This window comes from Mustelus asterias, chromosome 8 (genome assembly GCF_964213995.1).
Source record: "Mustelus asterias chromosome 8, sMusAst1.hap1.1, whole genome shotgun sequence".
Taxonomy (NCBI): Eukaryota; Metazoa; Chordata; class Chondrichthyes; order Carcharhiniformes; family Triakidae; genus Mustelus; species Mustelus asterias.
In genome coordinates this window covers 22,888,737-22,907,408 of record NC_135808.1, presented here as the reverse complement: position 1 = coordinate 22,907,408, position 18,672 = coordinate 22,888,737, and the positions used below count along the sequence as shown (strand labels likewise).

Below are 18,672 nucleotides of genomic sequence, written 5' to 3'. Positions count from 1 at the left end.
AAGAATCTTTCAGTATCTACCCTATCAATCCCTATCAGAATCTAACGTTTCAGTGAGATTACCTCTCATTTTTCTAAACTCCAATGAATAAATCCCAACCTGCTCAACTTTTCCTCATTTGAAAATCCCGATCGCTCCAAGATTCGGAGAAGGAAATCATAGAAAATCATCATCATAGAAACCCTACAGTGCAGAAGGAGGCCATTCGGCCCATCGAGTCTGCACCGACCACAATCCCACCCAGGCCCTACCCCCACATATTTTACCCACTAATCCCTCTAACCGACACATCCCAGGACTCTAAGGGGCAATTTTTTTTTTAACCTGGCCAATCAACCGAACCCGCACATCTTTGGACTGTGGGAGGAAACCGGAGCACCCGGAGGAAACCCACGCAGACACGAGGAGAATGTGCACACTCCGCACAGACAGTGACCCGAGAATCGAACCCGGGACCCTGGAGCCGTGAAGCAGCAGTGCTAACCACTGGGCTACCGTGCCGCTCTTGTAATCTCTGCAGGTTTCAGACAGAAATGCTTTTTGAAATGAATGATTTTGTGTTCGGGTATTTCTGAGACCAGGGCACATTTATTTACTTATTAATTCAGATGTAATGAAGTGAGACAGTTTTATCTGTGGGCCCAGTGAATGCACATTGCACAACACTTCTGTGTTGTACACACAGGTCTCTAATTTTTAATAAGTGTTCTACTTTTCGATCCGTGCTAGCAAAGTTGAATAGCACCACCCCCCCAAACCCCCTCCCCCCCGACACCCCACCCCCCTCCAGCAACTCTGTTCTCTGCCACATACGAGCAGTTCTAGTGATTTCTAACCATGTGAAATAGGAAGCAACATTTCCCCTCAAACACAGAAGTGTTGTGCAATGTGCACTCACTGGGCCCACAGATAAAACTGTCTCACTTCATTACATCTGAATTAATAAGTAAATAAATGTGCCCTGGTCTCAGAAATACCCGAACACAAAATCATTCATTTCAAAAAGCATTTCTGTCTGAAACCTGCAGAGATTACAATAGGTCAGAGAGGTTGAGTGTGAAATTAGGGTGGAACGAGGCACAGTGGCTCGCACTGCTGCCTCACAGTGCCAGGGACCTGGGTTTGATTCCCGGATTGGGTCACTGTCTGTGTGGAGTTTGCACGTTCTCCCTGTGTCTGCATGGGTTTCCTCTGGGTGCTCTGGTTTCCTCCTACAGCATTGGCCATGCTGAATTCTCTCTGTGTACCCGAACACACGCCGGAGTGTGGCATCTGGGAAATTTTCACAGTAACTTCATTGCAGTGTGAATGTAAGCCTACTTGTGACTAATAAATAAACTTTAACTTTACTTTAGATTGATACTGTGCTTGTCTCCAATATCACCAAGAGGTGAGATTGCATCTTCTGTCTCTTTGACAGAACATTTTTAAGTAAAAAACAGACTTTGCAAGGTTTCCTGGAACCAATACTTTATTTTACAACCTGTGTCTCACAGCCACAACTTACTCTGACTCTGTCTCTCACTCCGCCCTCTCTTTACAGTATAACAAAGTGGGATGCTGTTACTGAAGGATGGACATACTTCAATTTAAAGGCCTTCTGGCAGGCTGGGTTAATCAGAGTGATGTCTGTATGGACCAGTGTGAATGCGCAGAAGGCCATATTGTGCTGGCAGGAGACACAGTGTAACCCCACACTGACCCACGTTACACTCCATCTGCCACCTTGCAGCCCATTCACTTAACTTGCCCAAATCTCTTTGCAGCTCTCTATTCCTTCACACAGTTTGCATTTCACAGAAACTCTGAAAATAGGAAGAGGAATAGGCCATTCAGCCCATCAAACCTGCTCTGCCATTCATTATGATCACGGCTGATTTTCCAACTCAATCCAGCCTTCCCACATATCCTTTGATCCCCTTCACCCAAATGCGATATCGAACTGCTTCTTGAAAATATACGATGTTTTGTCCCCAACTGCTTCCTGCAAGAGTGAATTCCATCAGCTTACCACTCTCTGGGTGAAGAAATTTCTCCTCATCTCAGTCCTCAATGGTTTACCTTGTATCCTCAGACCACGACCCCTGGTTCTGGACTCCCCCATCATTGGGAACATCCTTCCTGGATCTACCTTGTAGAGGCCTCTTTGAATTTTATAGGTTTCTGTGCAATCCTCCTCATTCTTCTAGACTCCAATGAATACAATCCTAACCAACTTAATCCTTCCTCATTTCCAGCTAGCTTTGCAGCTGCTGCAAGTTTAGATACACTACACCCATCTTCTTGGTCTGAGTCATGAATGTAGATTGTAAATGGCTGGTTGTCCGAGCACTGATCCTAGTGACACTCCACTAGCCAGAGCCGGCCAACTTGAAAATGGCCCATTTATGCCAAATCAGTGTTTCTTGTCTATTTGACATCTGGATGTAAATTACCCCATTGGGTAGATGCAGCATGAGTTCATGAAAGGCAGGTCATGTTTAACTAATTTGGTGGAATTCTTTGAGGACAGTACATGCGCAGTGGACAATGGGGAACCTGTGGATGTGGTGGATCTTGATTTCCAGAAGGCATTTGACAGGGTGCCGCACCAAATGCTGCTGCATAAGATAAAGGTGCACGGTGTAATGGATAATGTATTAGCATGGATAGAGGATTGGTAAACTAACAGAAAACAAAGAGTGGGGGTGAATGGCCTCAAAATAGGATGGAGCAGATTTAGGACTGAGTTGAGGAGGAACTTCTTCACCCAAATGGTTGTGAATCTGTGGAATTCCCTGCCCAGTGAAGCAGTTGAAGCTACCTCAATGAATATTTTTAAGGCAAGGATAGATACATTTTTGAACAGTAAAGGAATTAAGGGTTATAGTGCCAAAAGAGAAAACACTGGAAAATCTCAGTAGGTCTGGCAGCATCTGTAAGGAGAGAAAAGAGAGTTGATGTTTCGAGTCCAGATGACCCTCTGTCCAAGCCCTTTGTCAAAGAGTTGCGGTGAGCAGGTGAGTAACTGGAGCTGAGCCCACAAAAAGAGCAGCCATGATCTTATTGAATTGCGGAGCAGGCTCGAGGGACCAGATGGCCTATTCCTGTTCCTTGTTCTCATGTTCTTATTAACCAATCCTCTATTCATGCAAAAATATTACCCCCAACTCCACAACACTGACAATGGACAATAAAGGATCTCTGTGTGGAGATGCACTTTAGAGGATAGGGTTTTTAAACTAAAGGATAAAGTTTGAAGGGTTGTATAAACTTGTTTCTTATTCCAGAGAGTTTAGAATTTTGAGGAGAGATCTTTTTATAATGTTAAAATGATTCAGTAGTCTGGAATCCACATCCAGTCTCTCCACCAAAAATTGTGAACAATTGGAGCTTTAAAATGTCAGAGTGATAGATTTTTATTGGGTAATGATATCTAAGGATATGGGTTATTGTCAAAAACTGGAGTTCAGATCTGCGGTGATCTAATTGAATGGTTCGCTCAAATGTCCTTCCCTCTGTCCCTCTATCAAACTCCTTTCAGCTCATTCACTCTGGCCACTGATGAAGTCAGCTTCATCGAAGGAGTCCATTCAGCCCATAGAGTGAGCACCAACTCTCAGACAGAGCACCTTCACCCTGGCCCTACCACTGTAACCCCACGTACTTGCCATGGCTAATTCCCTGATGCACACATATTGGGACACTAAAGGGTAATTTGGTATGGCCTATTCACGGAACCCACCCATTTTTGGAGTGTGGGAGGAAACTGGGTCACCCAGAGGAAAGCCACGTACACACGGGGAGCATGTGCAAACTCCACACAGCCAGTGACCCAAGGCTGGAATTAAACCCGGGTCCCTGGCGCTGTGAGGCAGCAGTGCTGACCACTGTGCCACCGTGAGATAACCAACTATATTTAGCTGATTGGACAATTCTCAATTTTGAGGAAGTTTCTCAAACTGTTTGTGTCTATTCTGCCGGAGACTGATGACTCACTGAATCTCTTTATTCTGATGTGTTCAATCCTATTTTGTGTCCAATCAGATTGAGGCTCAGTGTGAACAGGGAAAGACCGAAGGAGTGAGTTGAGAAAATGGCCTTTCTTTGAAAAAGAGTTTCCTCCAAATGATTGCCCCACCATGAGGGAAGCAGCAATGATTGGACTGATAGAGCTGGTCTTTCTGTGTGGAGAGGTGTCTGCAGGTGAGTGATGGGGTGTGAGAGGGGCAATGCCAGGCTGGGTACTGGGGCATTAACCCTGGGTCAGTGAGTGATGGGGTGTGAGAGGGGCAATGCCAGGCTGGGTACTGGGGCATTAACCCTGGGTCAGTGAGTGATGGGGTGTGAGAGGGGCAATGCCAGGCTGGGTACTGGGGCATTAACCCTGGGTCAGTGAGTGATGGGGCGTGAGAGGGGCAATGCCAGGCTGGGTACTGGGGCATTAACCCTGGGTCAATGAGTGATGGGGTGTGAGAGGGGCAATGCCAGACTGGGTGGAGGCCTTGCTCTCGGTTTGGAATCAGTGTTTGGGGTTGATGCCCTGATCTCTGTGTGTGTGTGTGTGTGAGGGTGTTGGTGTTTTTAGGGTGTCTATCCTGAATTCTCTCTCTCTCTATTTCAGGCTCTCACTCTCTCCGGTATTTCTTCACGCGAATGACTCCGATCCCGGGTTTCCCAGAGTTTGTGGTTGTCGGTTCTGTGGACGGTGTCCAGTTTGTGATGTACGACAGCGATCGGAGGGAGCTGATCCCCCGGGAGCAGTGGATGGTGGAGAGCGAGGGTCGGGCAGCCTGGGAGCGGAAGAAGATCTTCGCACAGGAGCAGGAGATGTATTTTAAAGCTGATATTCCGCTACTCATGTCCCGCAGCAACCAGACAGGAGGTGAGTGCTCACTCTCCCAGCACCCGGGGATCCAGGTGGGAATGAGGAGAAACCCAGAGTGGATCAGGAACCGAGAGCCAGAGGCTGATTGGCTGCGATTGGAGATGTGACAGGAAATGTGATTGGCTGTGAATGTGTGGAGGGATTGTTTCCAGGGAGACTGGCTCTGATTGGTGATTGGCTGTGTGTGTGTGTGTGTGTGGAGGGGTGGGGGGGGGGGTGCGGGGGGCAGAGTAGTTGATGTTTATTGGCTGGTAGGATGACATCGCCCAGTGAGACTGGTTCTGATTGGCTGTGCAGGTAGGATCACCCATTGGACTGTCTCTGATTGGCTGTTTGTGTTTCTGATCCACAGGGGTCCATGTCTGCCAGATAATGACTGGCTGTGACCTGCGGGATGATGGTACCACGAGTGGATTCAGCCAGTACGGGTGGGACGGACATGATGTTCTCAGCTTCGACAAGGATCACATGGTGTGGGTGACCCCGGTCACATGGGGGGAGGGCATCAAACACAGGTGCGACAGGCAGACTGGCAACATTCAGCAATGGAAACATTTCCTGGAGGTGGAGTGTATCGAGTGGCTGAGAAAATACCTGGAGTACGGACAGAGTGAATTGAGAGTCGGTGAGTGAGGGGGGAGTGAGGGTCGGGGAGTGAGAGTCGGTGAGTGAGAGTCGGTGAGTGAGGGGCGGAGTGAGAGTCGGTGAGTGAGGGGGGAGTGAGAGTCGGTGAGTGAGGGGGGGATGAGAGTCGGTGAGTGAGGGGGGAGTGAGAGTCGGTGAGTGAGGGGAGAGTGAGAGTCGATGAGGGAGGGGGGAGTGAGAGTCGGTGAGTGAGGGGGAGTGAGAGTCGGTGAGTGAGGGGGGAGTGAGGGGGGGAGTGAGGGGGGGAGTGAGAGTCAGTGAGTGAGGGGGGAGTGAGAGTCGGTGAGTGAGGGGGGAGTGAGAGTCAGTGAGTGAGGGGAGAGTGAGAGTCGGTGAGTGAGGGGGGAGTGAGGGGGGGAGTGAGGGGGGAGTGAGAGTCGGTGATTGAGGGAGGAGTGAGAGTCAGTGAGTGAGGGGGGAGTGAGAGTCAGTGAGTGAGGGGGGAGTGAGAGTCGGTGAGTGAGGGGGGAGTGAGAGTCGGTGAGTGAGGGGGGAGTGAGAGTCGGTGAGTGAGGGGGGAGTGAGAGTCAGTGAGTGAGGGGGGAGTGAGAGTCGGTGAGTGAGGGGGGAGTGAGAGTCGGTGAGTGAGGGGGGAGTGAGAGTCGGTGAGTGAGGGGGGAGTGAGAGTCGGTGAGTGAGGGGGGAGTGAGAGTCGGTGAGTGAGAGGGGAGTGAGAGTCGGTGAAGGGGGTGATGCCGGGACTCTCTATCTCGAGGTTCCTGTTTTGACTCCTCTTTCGTTCTCTCTCAGTTGCCCCCGTCGTGTCCTTTACCCGTCTGGGTGATTCTAACCGGCTGTCCTGTGCTGTCACTGGGTTTTACCCTCAAGCCATCGAGGTGAATCTGTGGAGAAACAGAGTGGTGATTGATGAGACTCTGTCCAGTGGGATCTTACCCAATCACGACAGCTCCTACCAGATCCGGAAATGGGTAGAGTTTGATCCAGAGGACCAGGCCGAGTATTCCTGTCGGGTGGAACACAGCGGGATGAAGGAGACACTGGTGGTGATTTACGGTGAGACTGTTTCTCACTGTTAGAGAGGACCCAGCCTCAGACCAGGATCACAGGAGTGAGGGTCAGTGCTGAGCTGTCAGCCCAGGACAGCCTGAGGCCCGGGATACAGAGAGGAAAATAAATATTAATCTCCAATGTGTTATATATCATGGCACCACCTTTTGATGGAAATAATTGTGTGTCCATGGATTTGACATGAAACATACCCCACTGTATCCTGCTGTATTACAGTGCAACAGGATCCAGTGTCTTGTGGGATATTACAGGATGGATAAGGCCGGGTGTACCTTGGGATATTACAGCCTGACCGGGCCCGGTGCATGCTGGGAAGTAACTGGGAGTACAGGACCCGTTGCGTTATTGGACATTACAGTGGGTCAGGGCGCTGCGTATCATGAGATCCTTTAGTTGGTCAGGGCCCAGTGTATCCTGGGATATTACAGTGGGGTAAGAAGTCCCACAACACCAGGTTAAAGTCCAACAGGTTTATTTGGTAGCAAATACCATAAGCTTTGGAGCAATGCTCCTTCGTCAGATGGAGTGGTCTCTGTCCATCTGACCACTCCATCTGACGAAGGAGCATTGCTCCGAAAGCTTATGGTATTTGCCACCAAATAAACCTGTTGGACTTTAACCTGGTGTTGTGAGACTTCTTACTGTGCTTACCCCAGTCCAACGCCGGCATCTCCACATTATTACAGTGGGGACAAGGCCAAGTGTATCCTCGGATGTTTCTGTGCACAAGGGCCTGGTTTACTTGGGATATTAGAGTATGACAGAGCCCAGTGTGTCCAGAGATATTATTGTACGACAAGACCCAGTGCATTTTGGGATATTATTTTGCACGGGTTGCAGTGTGTCCTGGGATTACAGTACGACAGAGCCCAGAGTATCCTGCGTGATTGAAGTATGACTGGTTTTGGTGAATCCTGGGATACTACAGTATGACATGATATAGTGTATCGTAGAATATTACAGTCGCACAGGGCCCGGTGTATCATTGGACATTAGAGTAAGTCTGGACCTGGGGTGTTCTGGGATATTACAGTATGGTGGGGCCCAGTATATCTGGGATATTGCAGCATGACAGGACCTCGTGTATCCTGGGATATTGCTGTAATACAGAATGCAGTGTATTCTGGGATATTATAATCGGACAAATCCTCGTGTATCCTGAGATATTGCAGCCTTACAGGGCCTGGTGTATCCTGGGATATTACAGGAGGAAGGGCATGGTGTGCCTGGGATATTAGAGGGGAGACAGGGCCTGGTATATCCTGGGATATTACAGGAGGTGGGGCACCATTTGCCTGGGATATTAGAGGATAGACAGGGCCTGGTTTATCCTGGGATATTACTGTGTGCGATGACCCAGTGGGACATCTGGGATATTACAGGAGGTAGGTCACCGTGTGCCTGGGCTATTTGAGGATAGTCATGATGTGGAGATGCCGGCGTTGGACTGGGGTAAGCACAGTAAGAAGTCTCACAACACCAGGTTAAAGTCCAACAGGTTTATTTGGTAGCAAATACCATAAGCTTTCGGAGCGCTGCCCCTTCGTCAGATGGAGTGAAAATCTGTTCTCCAACAGTGCACTGTTGTATCCAAGAAACAACACTTTTCACTGTGTACCAATGCATGTGACAATAATAAATCAAATCAAATATTACAGTAGGACAGGACCCAGTGCATCCTGGAAGTTTACTTCAGTCAGATTAAGATCAGTATTCAGAAAAATAATGGAATTCCTTCTATTGGAGACAATTCATGAAAATCGAGAATGAAATACTATAACAATGAATATTCAGCATGGATTTTGAAATGGAAAATCTTGTTTTACTCCACTTAGTGGATTTTTTGAGGATGTAACAAAGGGAATAGACAATGGAAATGTAATAGATATAATATCATATAATTTTTCAAATGTAATAGAAAAGGGTGTTTGTGATGGACTGATTGACAAGGTGAAAGCATGTGGAGTTAGGGGATGAGTGACAGAATGGATCACTCGCTGACTTTGGGACAGAAAGCAGAGAGTGAGAGTCAAGGGAGTTTTTCGGAGTGACAGAAAGTGGAAAATGTTTTTTTTTAATTCATTCGTGGGACATGGGTGTCGCTGGCTCACCAGCATTTATTGCCCATCCCCAGTTGCCCTTGAGAAGGTGATGGTGACAATGCTGTTAGGGAGGGAATTCCAGGATTTTGACCCAGTGACCACGCAGGAACGGTGATATATTTCCAAGTCAGTGGCTATTTCCAAGTGAGTGGCTTGGAGGGGAACTTGCAGGTGGTGATCTTCCCATTTATCTGCTGCCCTTGTCCTTCTAGATGGAAGTGATCGTGTATTTGCAAGGTGCTGTCTAAGGATCTTCAGTGAATTGCTGCAGTGCATCTTGTAGACAGTACACACTGCTGCTACTGAGCACCGGTGGTGGACGGGTCAATCGGGCTGCTTTGTCCTGGATGGTGTCAAGCTTCTTGAGTGTTGTTGCAGCTGCACCCATCCAGGCAAGTGGGGAGTATTCCATCACACTCCTGACTTGTGCCTTGTAGATGGTGAATAGGCTCTGGGGAGTCAGGAGGTGAGTTACTTGCCACAGTATTCCTAGCCTCTGACCTGTCTTGCAGCCACTGTGTTTATGTGGTGAGTCCAGTTGAGTTTCCGGTCAATGGTAACCCCAAGGATGTTGACAGTGGGGGATTCAGTGATGGTTACACCACTGAATGTTAAGGGGCGGTGGTTAGAGTGTCTCTTATTGGTGATGGTCATTGCCTGTAATTTGTGTGGCTCGAATGTTATTTGCCACTTGTCAGCCCAAGCCTGGATATTGTCCAGATCTTGTTGCATTTGAACATGGACTGCTTCAGTATCTGAGGAGTCGTGAATGGTGCTGAACATTGTGCAATCATCGGCGAATATCCCCACTTCCGACCTTATGATGGAGGGAAGGTCACTGATGAAGCAGCTGAAGATTGTTGGGCCGAGGACACTATCCTGAGGGACTCCTGCAGAGATGTCGTGGAGCTGAGATGACTGACCCTCCACAACCACAACCATCTTCCTATGTACCAGGTCTGACTCCAACCAGCGGAGAGTTTTCCCCCTGATACCCATTGATTCCAGTTTTGCTCGGGCTCCTTGATGCCACACTCGGTCAAATATGGTCTTGATGTCAAGGGCTGTCACTCTCACCTCACCTCTGGAATTCAGCTCTTTTGTCCATGTTTGAACCAAGGCTGCAATGAGGTCAGGAGCTTAGTGACCCTGGCGAAACCTAAACTGGGCGTCGCTGAGCAGGTACTGCATGATAGCACTGTCGATGACCCCTTCCATCACTTTACTGGTGATCGATAGTAGACTGATTGGGCGGTAATTGGCCAGATTGGATTTGTCCTGCTTTTTGTGTACAGAGCATACCTGGGCAATTTTCCACATTGTTGGGTAGATGCCAGTGTTGTAACTGTACTGGAAGAGCTTGGCTTGGGGAGTGGCACGTTCTGGAGCACAAGTCTTCAGTACTATTGGTGGAATGTTATCAGGGCCCATTGCCTTTGCAGTATCCAGTGCCTCCAACCGTTTCTTGATATCACGTGAAGTGAATCGAATGATCTGGAGACTGGTGTCTGAGATGCTGGGGACCACTGGAGGAGGCCGAGACGGATCATCCACTCGGCACTTCAGGCTGGAGGTTGCTGCGAATACTTCGGCTTTATCTTTTGCACTGATGTGCTGGGTTCCTCCATCATTCCACAAGGATCAGTGTTGGGATCACTGCTATTCACAACTTACACTCCATAACTTGGATATTGGAATCAAAAACACCATTTCTTAATTTGCAGATAACACCAAATTGGGAGAATTATTTGATATTGAGGAGAACTGGAATAAATTAAAAGGACATGAATAAACTTGAACAAATAGTTGGTGAATAAAGTTCAGCACAGATAAACGTGAGGTATTTTTCAGTTAACAATGAATAGGGAGGGTTGAGGAACAAAGGGATCTTGATGTACAAATACACCAATCAGTAAACATAGAGTTACAGGTTAGACAATAAACAAAATACAATCGAAAACCAGGTTTTGCTTCTCGAGGAATAGAATTGTAAAGCAGGGACGTTATTGCCAAAACTTGGTTAGACCACATTTAAAGACCGTGTGCAGTTCCGGTCACCATTTCACACAAAGGATATAGAGTCAGGGGAGAGAGTGTAGAGAAGATTTACAGAGATGATTCCAGAAATAAGTGGGTGGACATCTCAGGAAAGGATTGACCGGCTGGGTCTCTGCTCTCGGGAAAACAGAAGGCTGAGGGTTGATCTAATCGAGGATTTAAAATTATGAAATGTTTTTTATGGAGCGGACACATGAGAGTGTTCCTCTTGTGGGAAGAGCATATCCAGTGGCCATCAATACAAGAAACCCAATGGGGAATTCATGAGAAACCTCTTCACCCAAAGAGTGATGAGAATGTGGAGCTCGCTGCCACAGGGAGTGGCTGAACTGAACAGTATAGTTTAAGGGGAGGATCAACAAGCACATGAGGGAGAGGGGAATAGAGTTAAAATGGTCGAATTAGATAAGAAAAAATGGAAGGAAGCTCAAGTAGAACATTAACACCAGCATCAACTGGATGGGCTGAATGGCCGGTTTCTGTGTCGTATATCCTGTGTTTCCTGATTCTCTCTCTCCCTCTGATTCACTCTCTCATTTCTCTTTCTTCCTCTCTCATTCTCACTCTCACATTTCTCTTTCTTTCTCTCTGATTCACTCTCTCATTCTCTCTCTCTGAGCTTTCTCTATCTCTCGTTCACTCCCTCACTCATTCTTAGATGCGATCTCTCTCTCCCTCTCTCATTCTCTCCCACCCTCTCACATTCTCTCTCTCTGACTCTCACTTTTCCCTCTCCCTGATTCACTCAGTCTCTCTGATTCTCTCTCTGATTCTCACTTTTCCCTCTCCCTGATTCACTCAGTCTCTCTGATTCTCTCTCTAACAGAACCAAAGTCTCGCTCCCAGGTTGCTGTTACTGTCGGGATAGTGGTCGGGGTCCTCGTGCTCATCGCTCTCATCATTGTGGCTGTCGTCATCTACAACAAGAAAGGTAGGAATTGGAGGGAAAAGAGCAGCTCCTCACTGGGGAGAGGGATTGTGGGAGAGTGTTCCAGGGTGGGGGTGGCTCAGGCTGTGGGTCTCAGGTTGGTGTGGGGGGGTCACAGAGTGGGTGGAAGAGCCCCAGAGTTGGGACAGGGAGGATAATGGGCTCAAGATAAAGGGGGAGTGTCTGTGAATTGTGGGAAGGGTCTCAGATTGCGGATGGAGTTCAGGGTATCTGTGAGGGTATCAGGTCAGAGTAAGGATCCAGGGTCAGGGTGGGAGTGAGGGTCCAGGGTCAGGGTGGGAGTGAGGGTCCAGGGTCAGGGTGGGACTGAGGGTCTCTGGTTGTGGTGGGAGTGAAGGTTCAGAATTGTGTTGTCGGGGCTCAGTGCGAGTGAGAGTTCCAGCCTCTGTCTCTGATTTTCTCTCAGTCTCGTCACTCACTGAACATTCCTTGTTTTACAGGGAGAGGGAAGAGCGACTACAATCCTGCAAAGAGTAAGCTGATCATCAAACACCGTGTGTGTGTGTGTGTGTGTGTGTGTGTGTGTGTGTGTGTGTGAGTGTATTTCTGTGTGTCACCGTCAGTATGTGTGTGAGAACCTCTTTCTCTGTGTCTCTCTTTGTCTCTCTCATTCTCTCTTTATCACATCCACAGTCTCTGTCTCTGTGATAATGAACAGTTTTTAATACCTCTCCTTCCTTTAACAGCTTCTGATGGTGGGAATTCCTCATCCAGCTCCTCATTGCGTTCCTGAGGTATGAACTGTATTGATAAATATTGGGAGCTGACCCTTCTAACTTGGATATTCCTGCTGGATTTAGCTGTACAATCTGGTGGGTGGGATGTGAGCTCAGTGTCTGTCTCTCGCTGTATAGTCACTAAAGAGCAGCCCATCCAATCCAACACTGAGCTTTGAGACTGGTCTTCTGGAGACGGCTGCTCCTGTACAGTCTGAGGGTGGAGACATTGTGGGTGTTGAGGTGTCGAGACACCCGGAAACATCTCACCCTGGACAGCCTCCGCTAAGCTGCTCAATTTCCTTAAGGAAGTCGGAATTCCCAGTGTTTTCCCTGAAGTTGGCCACTAGGGTCTGTCACTCCCACAGGATTTAATATTAGTCGTGTTTTGTGATGAGTCTGATCATTTGCTGAATGTTTGGGGTGTGGAGTAGAACTTATAAGCTTTGCTGGTGTTTTGGGGTGTCTGATGGGTTTAGCTGGTGCCTGGGGGTCTGATGGGTTTTCCAGGTGTTTGGGGCTCTGATGGGTTTAGCTGGCATTTGGGGGTCTGATGGGTTTAGCTGGTGTTTGGGGGTATGATGAATTGAGTTGGTGTTTGGGGGTCTGATGGGTTTAGCTGCTGTTTGGGGGTCTGATGGGTTTAGCTGGTGTTTGGCGGTCTGATGGGTTCAGCTGGTGTTTGGGGGTCTGGTGAATTGAGTTGGTGTTTGGGGGTCTGATGGGTTTAGCTGGTGTTTGGGGGTCTGATGGGTTTAGCTGGTGTTTGGAGGTCTCATGGGTTTTGTTAGTGTTTCACAGGTGGAACATTGAATGTTAAAAAACCTATGCTTTGGAGTGGGCCATTCAGCCCATTGAATCCCTGCCTGATAATGGAGAGCTCTCCACATTAAACAATCTCCTCTTCATTCTCTCCAGTACAATCACATCTTTTGTGTAATATGCTGACCAGATTGTTTGCAATGCTTCAGCTGTCGTCTATCTGGTGTTGTTTACAGTTCTAGCAAGACCAAATTCTGCACCTTGGCGAATAAATGAAAACATGTTGTGTCCCTTCTTAATCATGTTATTAACCTGTCCTGACACTTTTCCCAATCTGTGGACATATCCCTCCTTGGTCTCCCTGTTCCTCCACATTACTCATTATCCTCCCATTTATTGGGGATTCCGTTTGCCTTGTTAATTCTCCCGAAATCCATCACCTCTCACTGCTCCGGATTGAATTCCATTTTCCACTGTTCTTCCCAGCTGCCCAGACCATCTCTATCTTCCTGCAGTCTGAGGCTTTTCTCCTCACTGTCACCCACATGGATAATATTTGTACATCTCTAAACTTCTTCATCATTTTCCCTACATTTGAAGCAAAATAATTTGTATAAACTATAGAAAGCAAGGGGCCAAGTTCTGGGCCGTGGAGATCCCAAAGCTCACCACACAGCCCTCAGCAACCCTACTTCTCACCTCCACAAACAAATCAGGTTAGTCTGAGCTGAGCTTTCCTGAACAAGCCCATGCTAACTTTCCTTGATTAATCTGTGGCTTTCTAAATGAAGCTTTGCACTGTTCCTCAAAATCGATTCCAATAATTTTCCCACCACTAATATTAAGCTAACTGGTGGATAATTACTCAGTCCTTCAACCCTCTTTCACCACATCTGTCACCAGGGAGAAATGTTTCTGATTCCCAAACCTCTGTAACGTCCTCCCTTGCTTCTTTCAGCAGCCTGGTGATTTGTCCACTTTCAAAAATGTTAAACCCATTAATAGTTGCTCTCTTGCAGTGTTTATCCCATCCCATCATTCAGTCTCCTCTTCCTGAACTACATCATTGTATTACCATCGGCTCCCTGATTCCTGAATTATTCATTCAGAATCTTCCCACATCCTCTGCTTCCTCACACAGGTTAGTGTTTTGGTCTCCGATAGACCCAACTCTTTCCTTTGTGACCCTCGATTTTTGGATGTTCCTCGATTTTATGTATTTAAAAAACATCTTTGGATGTTCCTCGATTTTAATTAGAAGTATTTTTTCCCCAAGCACTCTCTTTGTTTTCCCAATTTTTCTTTTAATTTCACCCCTACGCTTCCTGAACTCCTCCAGCTTTCTGCATTTTTGGGTGTCAGGGCTCTGGTGGGTCTGATGGGTTTTGTTGGGGGTGTTCTGTGTCTGCTGGGTTTTCCTTTTTCTGTAACAATGGATTTTTTTCTCTTTCCCAGTGACCTCCCGCGTCCTGATCAGTAATCCAGAGAGATCAGTGGGAGGAGCGGATGAGACAATCATTGAAGCGTTAATTTTCTCGAGCTGACAGCCAGTGACTGATGGCGAACCTACATATGTGACTGTGTAAATTAAACTATAAATAGCCGTGGTTTTTCTATTGGGGCTGAATTTTTAAATCTGCTCAGACCGTAGGAATCATAATCAGTGACTCCCAATTTACTCATTGTATCCACATCATAGAATCCCTACACTACAGGAGGCCATTCAGTTCATCATGCCTGCATCGACAACAATCCCACCCAGGCCCTATCCCCATAATCCCACGTATTCATCCTGACAGTCCCCCGAACACAAAGGGGCAATTTAGCATGGCCAGCCAACCTAACCTGCACATCTTTGGACTGTGGGAGGTAACCGGAGCACCCGGAGGAAACCCACGCAGACAGTGACCTGATGCCAGAATTGACCCCAAAGATCCCGATTGAGGCCGTCCTCATGTGGGTTCATGTCACACTATGTGTCACCCCCACGACTTGCCTGGGCTTGCAAAATCTCACTAACTGTCGTGGCTGGAGACAATACACATCTCTTTAACCTGTGCTTAACGCTCTCTCCACTCACATTGTCTGTACGTTTAAGACTTGATTACCTGTAAAGACTCGCATTCCAACCATTATTTTGTAAATTGAGTTTGTGTCTTTCTATGGCCTGTTTGTGAACTGAAATCCCACTCACCTGATGAAGGAGCGGCGCTCCGAAAGCTCGTGGCTGTGCTACCAAATAAACCTGTTGGACTTTAACCTGGTCTTGTGAGACTTCTTACTGTTTACCCCAGTCCAACACCAGCATCTCCACATCAGATGACAATCACAGCGTTAAGCTTTAATCGCAATTACATAGTTAATGTTTCATGATAATCACACGGTTAAGGTTTAATCGCAATTACTTGTTAATGTCTAATGACAATCACAATCGTGTTAACGTTTAATAATAATTACACAGTTAAGATGTAATGGCAATCACATTTTTAAGATTTGATTGCAATTACATGATTAAATAGGTGATGGGTATTTCTTCACTTATAAATGGGGATAGCTGGGACACTGGTCGGGTATAGTGGTGTTGTCTGTAACTCAAACTCTCTCTGGTAAAAGCTGTGTCTTCGCTTTGACTTCAAGTCAAAAGGGAGGGAGGTGCTGGGGGAGAGGGGATTAACACAGTGTGGGGGAAGGGGTTGTTGGCCGAGATCAAGAGGAATAAATTGCTGGAGATCAGGGAGCCTGTGTCTCAGACATCTTTTGGTGCTGGGAGGATCATAGAATCATCAAATCCCTACAGTGCAGAAGGAGGCCATTTGGTTCATCGAGTCTGTACTGACAACAATCCCATCCAGGCCCTATCCCCACAACCCCATGCATTTATCCTACTAATTACCCTGACACCAAGAGGTAATTTAGCACGGCCAATCCAACTACCTGCACATCATTGGAATGTGGGAGGAACCTGGAGCATCTGGAGGAAACCCACATGGGGGAGAATGTGCAAATTCCACAATCACCTGAGGCCAGAATTGAACCCGGGCACTGTGGGGCAGCAGTGCTAACCACTGTGCCAATGTGCTGCCCAGATGTTTGGTTTGTGTCAGAGCGTCAGTACTGAGGGACAGCTGCACTGTCAAAGGGGCATAACTGAGGGAGTGCTGCACTGCCAGAGGGGCTGTACTGAGGGAGTGCGGCACTGCCAGAGAGTTAGTACTGAAGGTGAGCTGCACAGTGAAAGGGGCAGTACTGAGGGAGTGCCGCACTGCCAGAGGGGCTGTACTGAGGGAGTGCGGCACTGCCAGAGGGGCTGTACTGAGGGAGTGCGGCACTGCCAGAGGGACGGTATTGAAGGAATGCTGCACTGCCAGATGAGTAGTAAAGATCTAGCAACTCCAGACTGGGCATCCATGAGGTGCTGTGGACCAACAGCAGCACCAGAATTGTACTCAACCACAATCTGTAACCTCATGGCCTGGCATATCCCCCACTCCACCATTACCACCAAGCCAGAGGATCATCCCTGGTTCAATGAGGAGTGCAGGAGGGCATGCCAGGAGCAGCACAGGCATACCTGTAAATGAGGTGTCAACCTGACGAAGCTACAACACAGAACTACTTGTGTGCGAAACAGCAAAAGCAGCAAGGGATAGACAGAGCTAAGTGATCCCAGAACCAGCTGATCAGATCCAAGTCTGCAGTTCTGCCATGTCCAGGCGTGAACGGTAGTGGAGAATTAAACAACTCACTGAAGGAGGAGGCTCCACAAATATCCCCATCCTCAATGACTGGGGAGTCCAGTACATCAGTGCAAAAGATCAGGCTGTAGTGTTTGTAACAATCTTCAGCCAGAGCTGCTGAGTAAATTATCCATCTTGGCCTCCTCCAGAAGCCCCAGCATCACAGGTGCCAGTCTTCAGCCAGTCTTCGATTCACTCCACACAATATCAAGAAATGGCTGAAGGCACCGGATACTGCACAGGCTATTGGGCCTGACATATTTCAGCAATAGTACTTCAGTCCACTCTTGATCATTAGTAAAGTGATGGGAGGAGGTCATGAATGGTGCTATCAAGCGGCATTTAGCAAGGACATGGACAAAAGGGCTGAACTCCAGGGGAGAGGTAAGAATGCCATTGACATCAAGGCAGCATTTGACAGAGTGTGACATCAAAGAGCCCCAGCAAAACTGGAGTAAATGGGAATTGGGGGAAACCCTCCGCTGGTTGGAGTCATACCTAGCACAAAGAGAGATTGTTGTGATGGTTTTATGTCGATCATTTTGGCTCAAGGACATCAGTTCCTCAGAATAGTGCCCAAGGCCCAACCATCGTCAGCTGTTTCATCAATGATCTCTCTTCCATCCTAAGGTCAGAAGTGGAGATGTTCGCTGATGACTGCACAATGTTCAGTACCATTCACGGCTCCTCAAATACTGAAGCAATCCATGCTCTAATGTAGCAAGACTTGGACAATATCCTGGCTTAGGCTAACAAGTGGCAATTAACATTGGCACCACACAAGTGCCAGGCAACTACCATCTCCAACAAAGAGGATCTAACCATCTTCCTTTGACTTCAATTGGATTATCATCGCTGAATCCCCCGAATTGGCTGAAGACTGGTACCTGTGATGCTGGGCCATCTGGAGGAGGCCAAAATGGATAATTTACTCAACATCCTGGGGGTTACCATTGATCAGAAACAGAACTGAACGAGACATATAAATACTGTCACTATCAGAGCAGGTCAGAGGTGAACAAGTAAACCTCCTGACTCCCAAAAGCTTGCGCACTATCTGCAAGGAATAAGTCAGGAATATGATCGAATACTCTCCAGTTGCCTGGACGAGTGCAGCTCCAACAACACTCAAGAAGCTCCAGGACAAAGCAGTCTGCTTGACTGACACCCCTTCCACAAACATTCCGTTTCTCTCCCACCGATGAACAGTGGGAACCTCCTTCAGCGAGTGTTTAATAGTCGACAAATGCACTGCAGAGACTCACCCAGGTTCCTCAGGCAGCACCTTCCAAACCCCCGATGCCCGTGTCCTGGAAACTAATTTCAAAAAATCTATCTCTGCAGCAACCTCCTTTCGAACCCTGGGATGGAATCCATCAGTTCCTGGGGATTTGTTGGATTTAAATCCTGGAAGTTTCTTCAGTACATTTTTTTCTGCCAATATTAATTATGTTAATTTCCTCATTCTTATTTGCCCCTTAGTTTTTTGCATTCGCGATATTTAGTTTGCATCTTCATTGCTGAAAATAACAACTTAAACACCTGTCGTGTAATAAAAAGGACAAAGCAGTCTGCTTGACTGACACCCCTTACACAAACATTCAGCTTCTCTCCATCAATGAACAGTGGCAGCCGTGTGTACCATCTACAAGATTCACTGCAGAAACTCACCCAGGTTCCTTAAGCAGCACCTTCCAAACCCCCAATGTCCAGACCCTGTAAATTAATTTATTCACTATGTTTTCTCTGCCAATGCTAATGATGTAAATTTCCCCATTCTTATTTGCCTCTTGGTTTCCCTCCATTG

The 18,672-nt window shown here is 47.5% G+C and overlaps 1 protein-coding gene across 2 annotated transcripts in view; it reads left to right on the top strand.

Moving 5' to 3' along the window:
• Positions 1–15,385, top strand: part of LOC144496918 (class I histocompatibility antigen, F10 alpha chain-like) — a 52,442-nt gene extending 37,057 nt beyond the window's left edge. The window contains exons 2-9 of one of the 2 annotated variants that reach the window (XM_078217536.1): positions 4,027–4,185; positions 4,604–4,864; positions 5,220–5,492; positions 6,263–6,526; positions 11,528–11,632; positions 12,091–12,123; positions 12,337–12,384; positions 14,584–15,385. In XM_078217536.1, coding sequence (XP_078073662.1) covers positions 4,122–4,185; positions 4,604–4,864; positions 5,220–5,492; positions 6,263–6,526; positions 11,528–11,632; positions 12,091–12,123; positions 12,337–12,383 — 1,047 coding nt within the window. In that variant the 5' untranslated portion in view covers positions 4,027–4,121 and the 3' untranslated portion in view covers position 12,384; positions 14,584–15,385. The remainder of the gene's footprint in view (positions 1–4,026; positions 4,186–4,603; positions 4,865–5,219; positions 5,493–6,262; positions 6,527–11,527; positions 11,633–12,090; positions 12,124–12,336; positions 12,385–14,583) is intronic. The other variant, XM_078217535.1, reaches the window with a different exon arrangement.
• Positions 15,386–18,672: the final 3,287 nt, after the last annotated feature.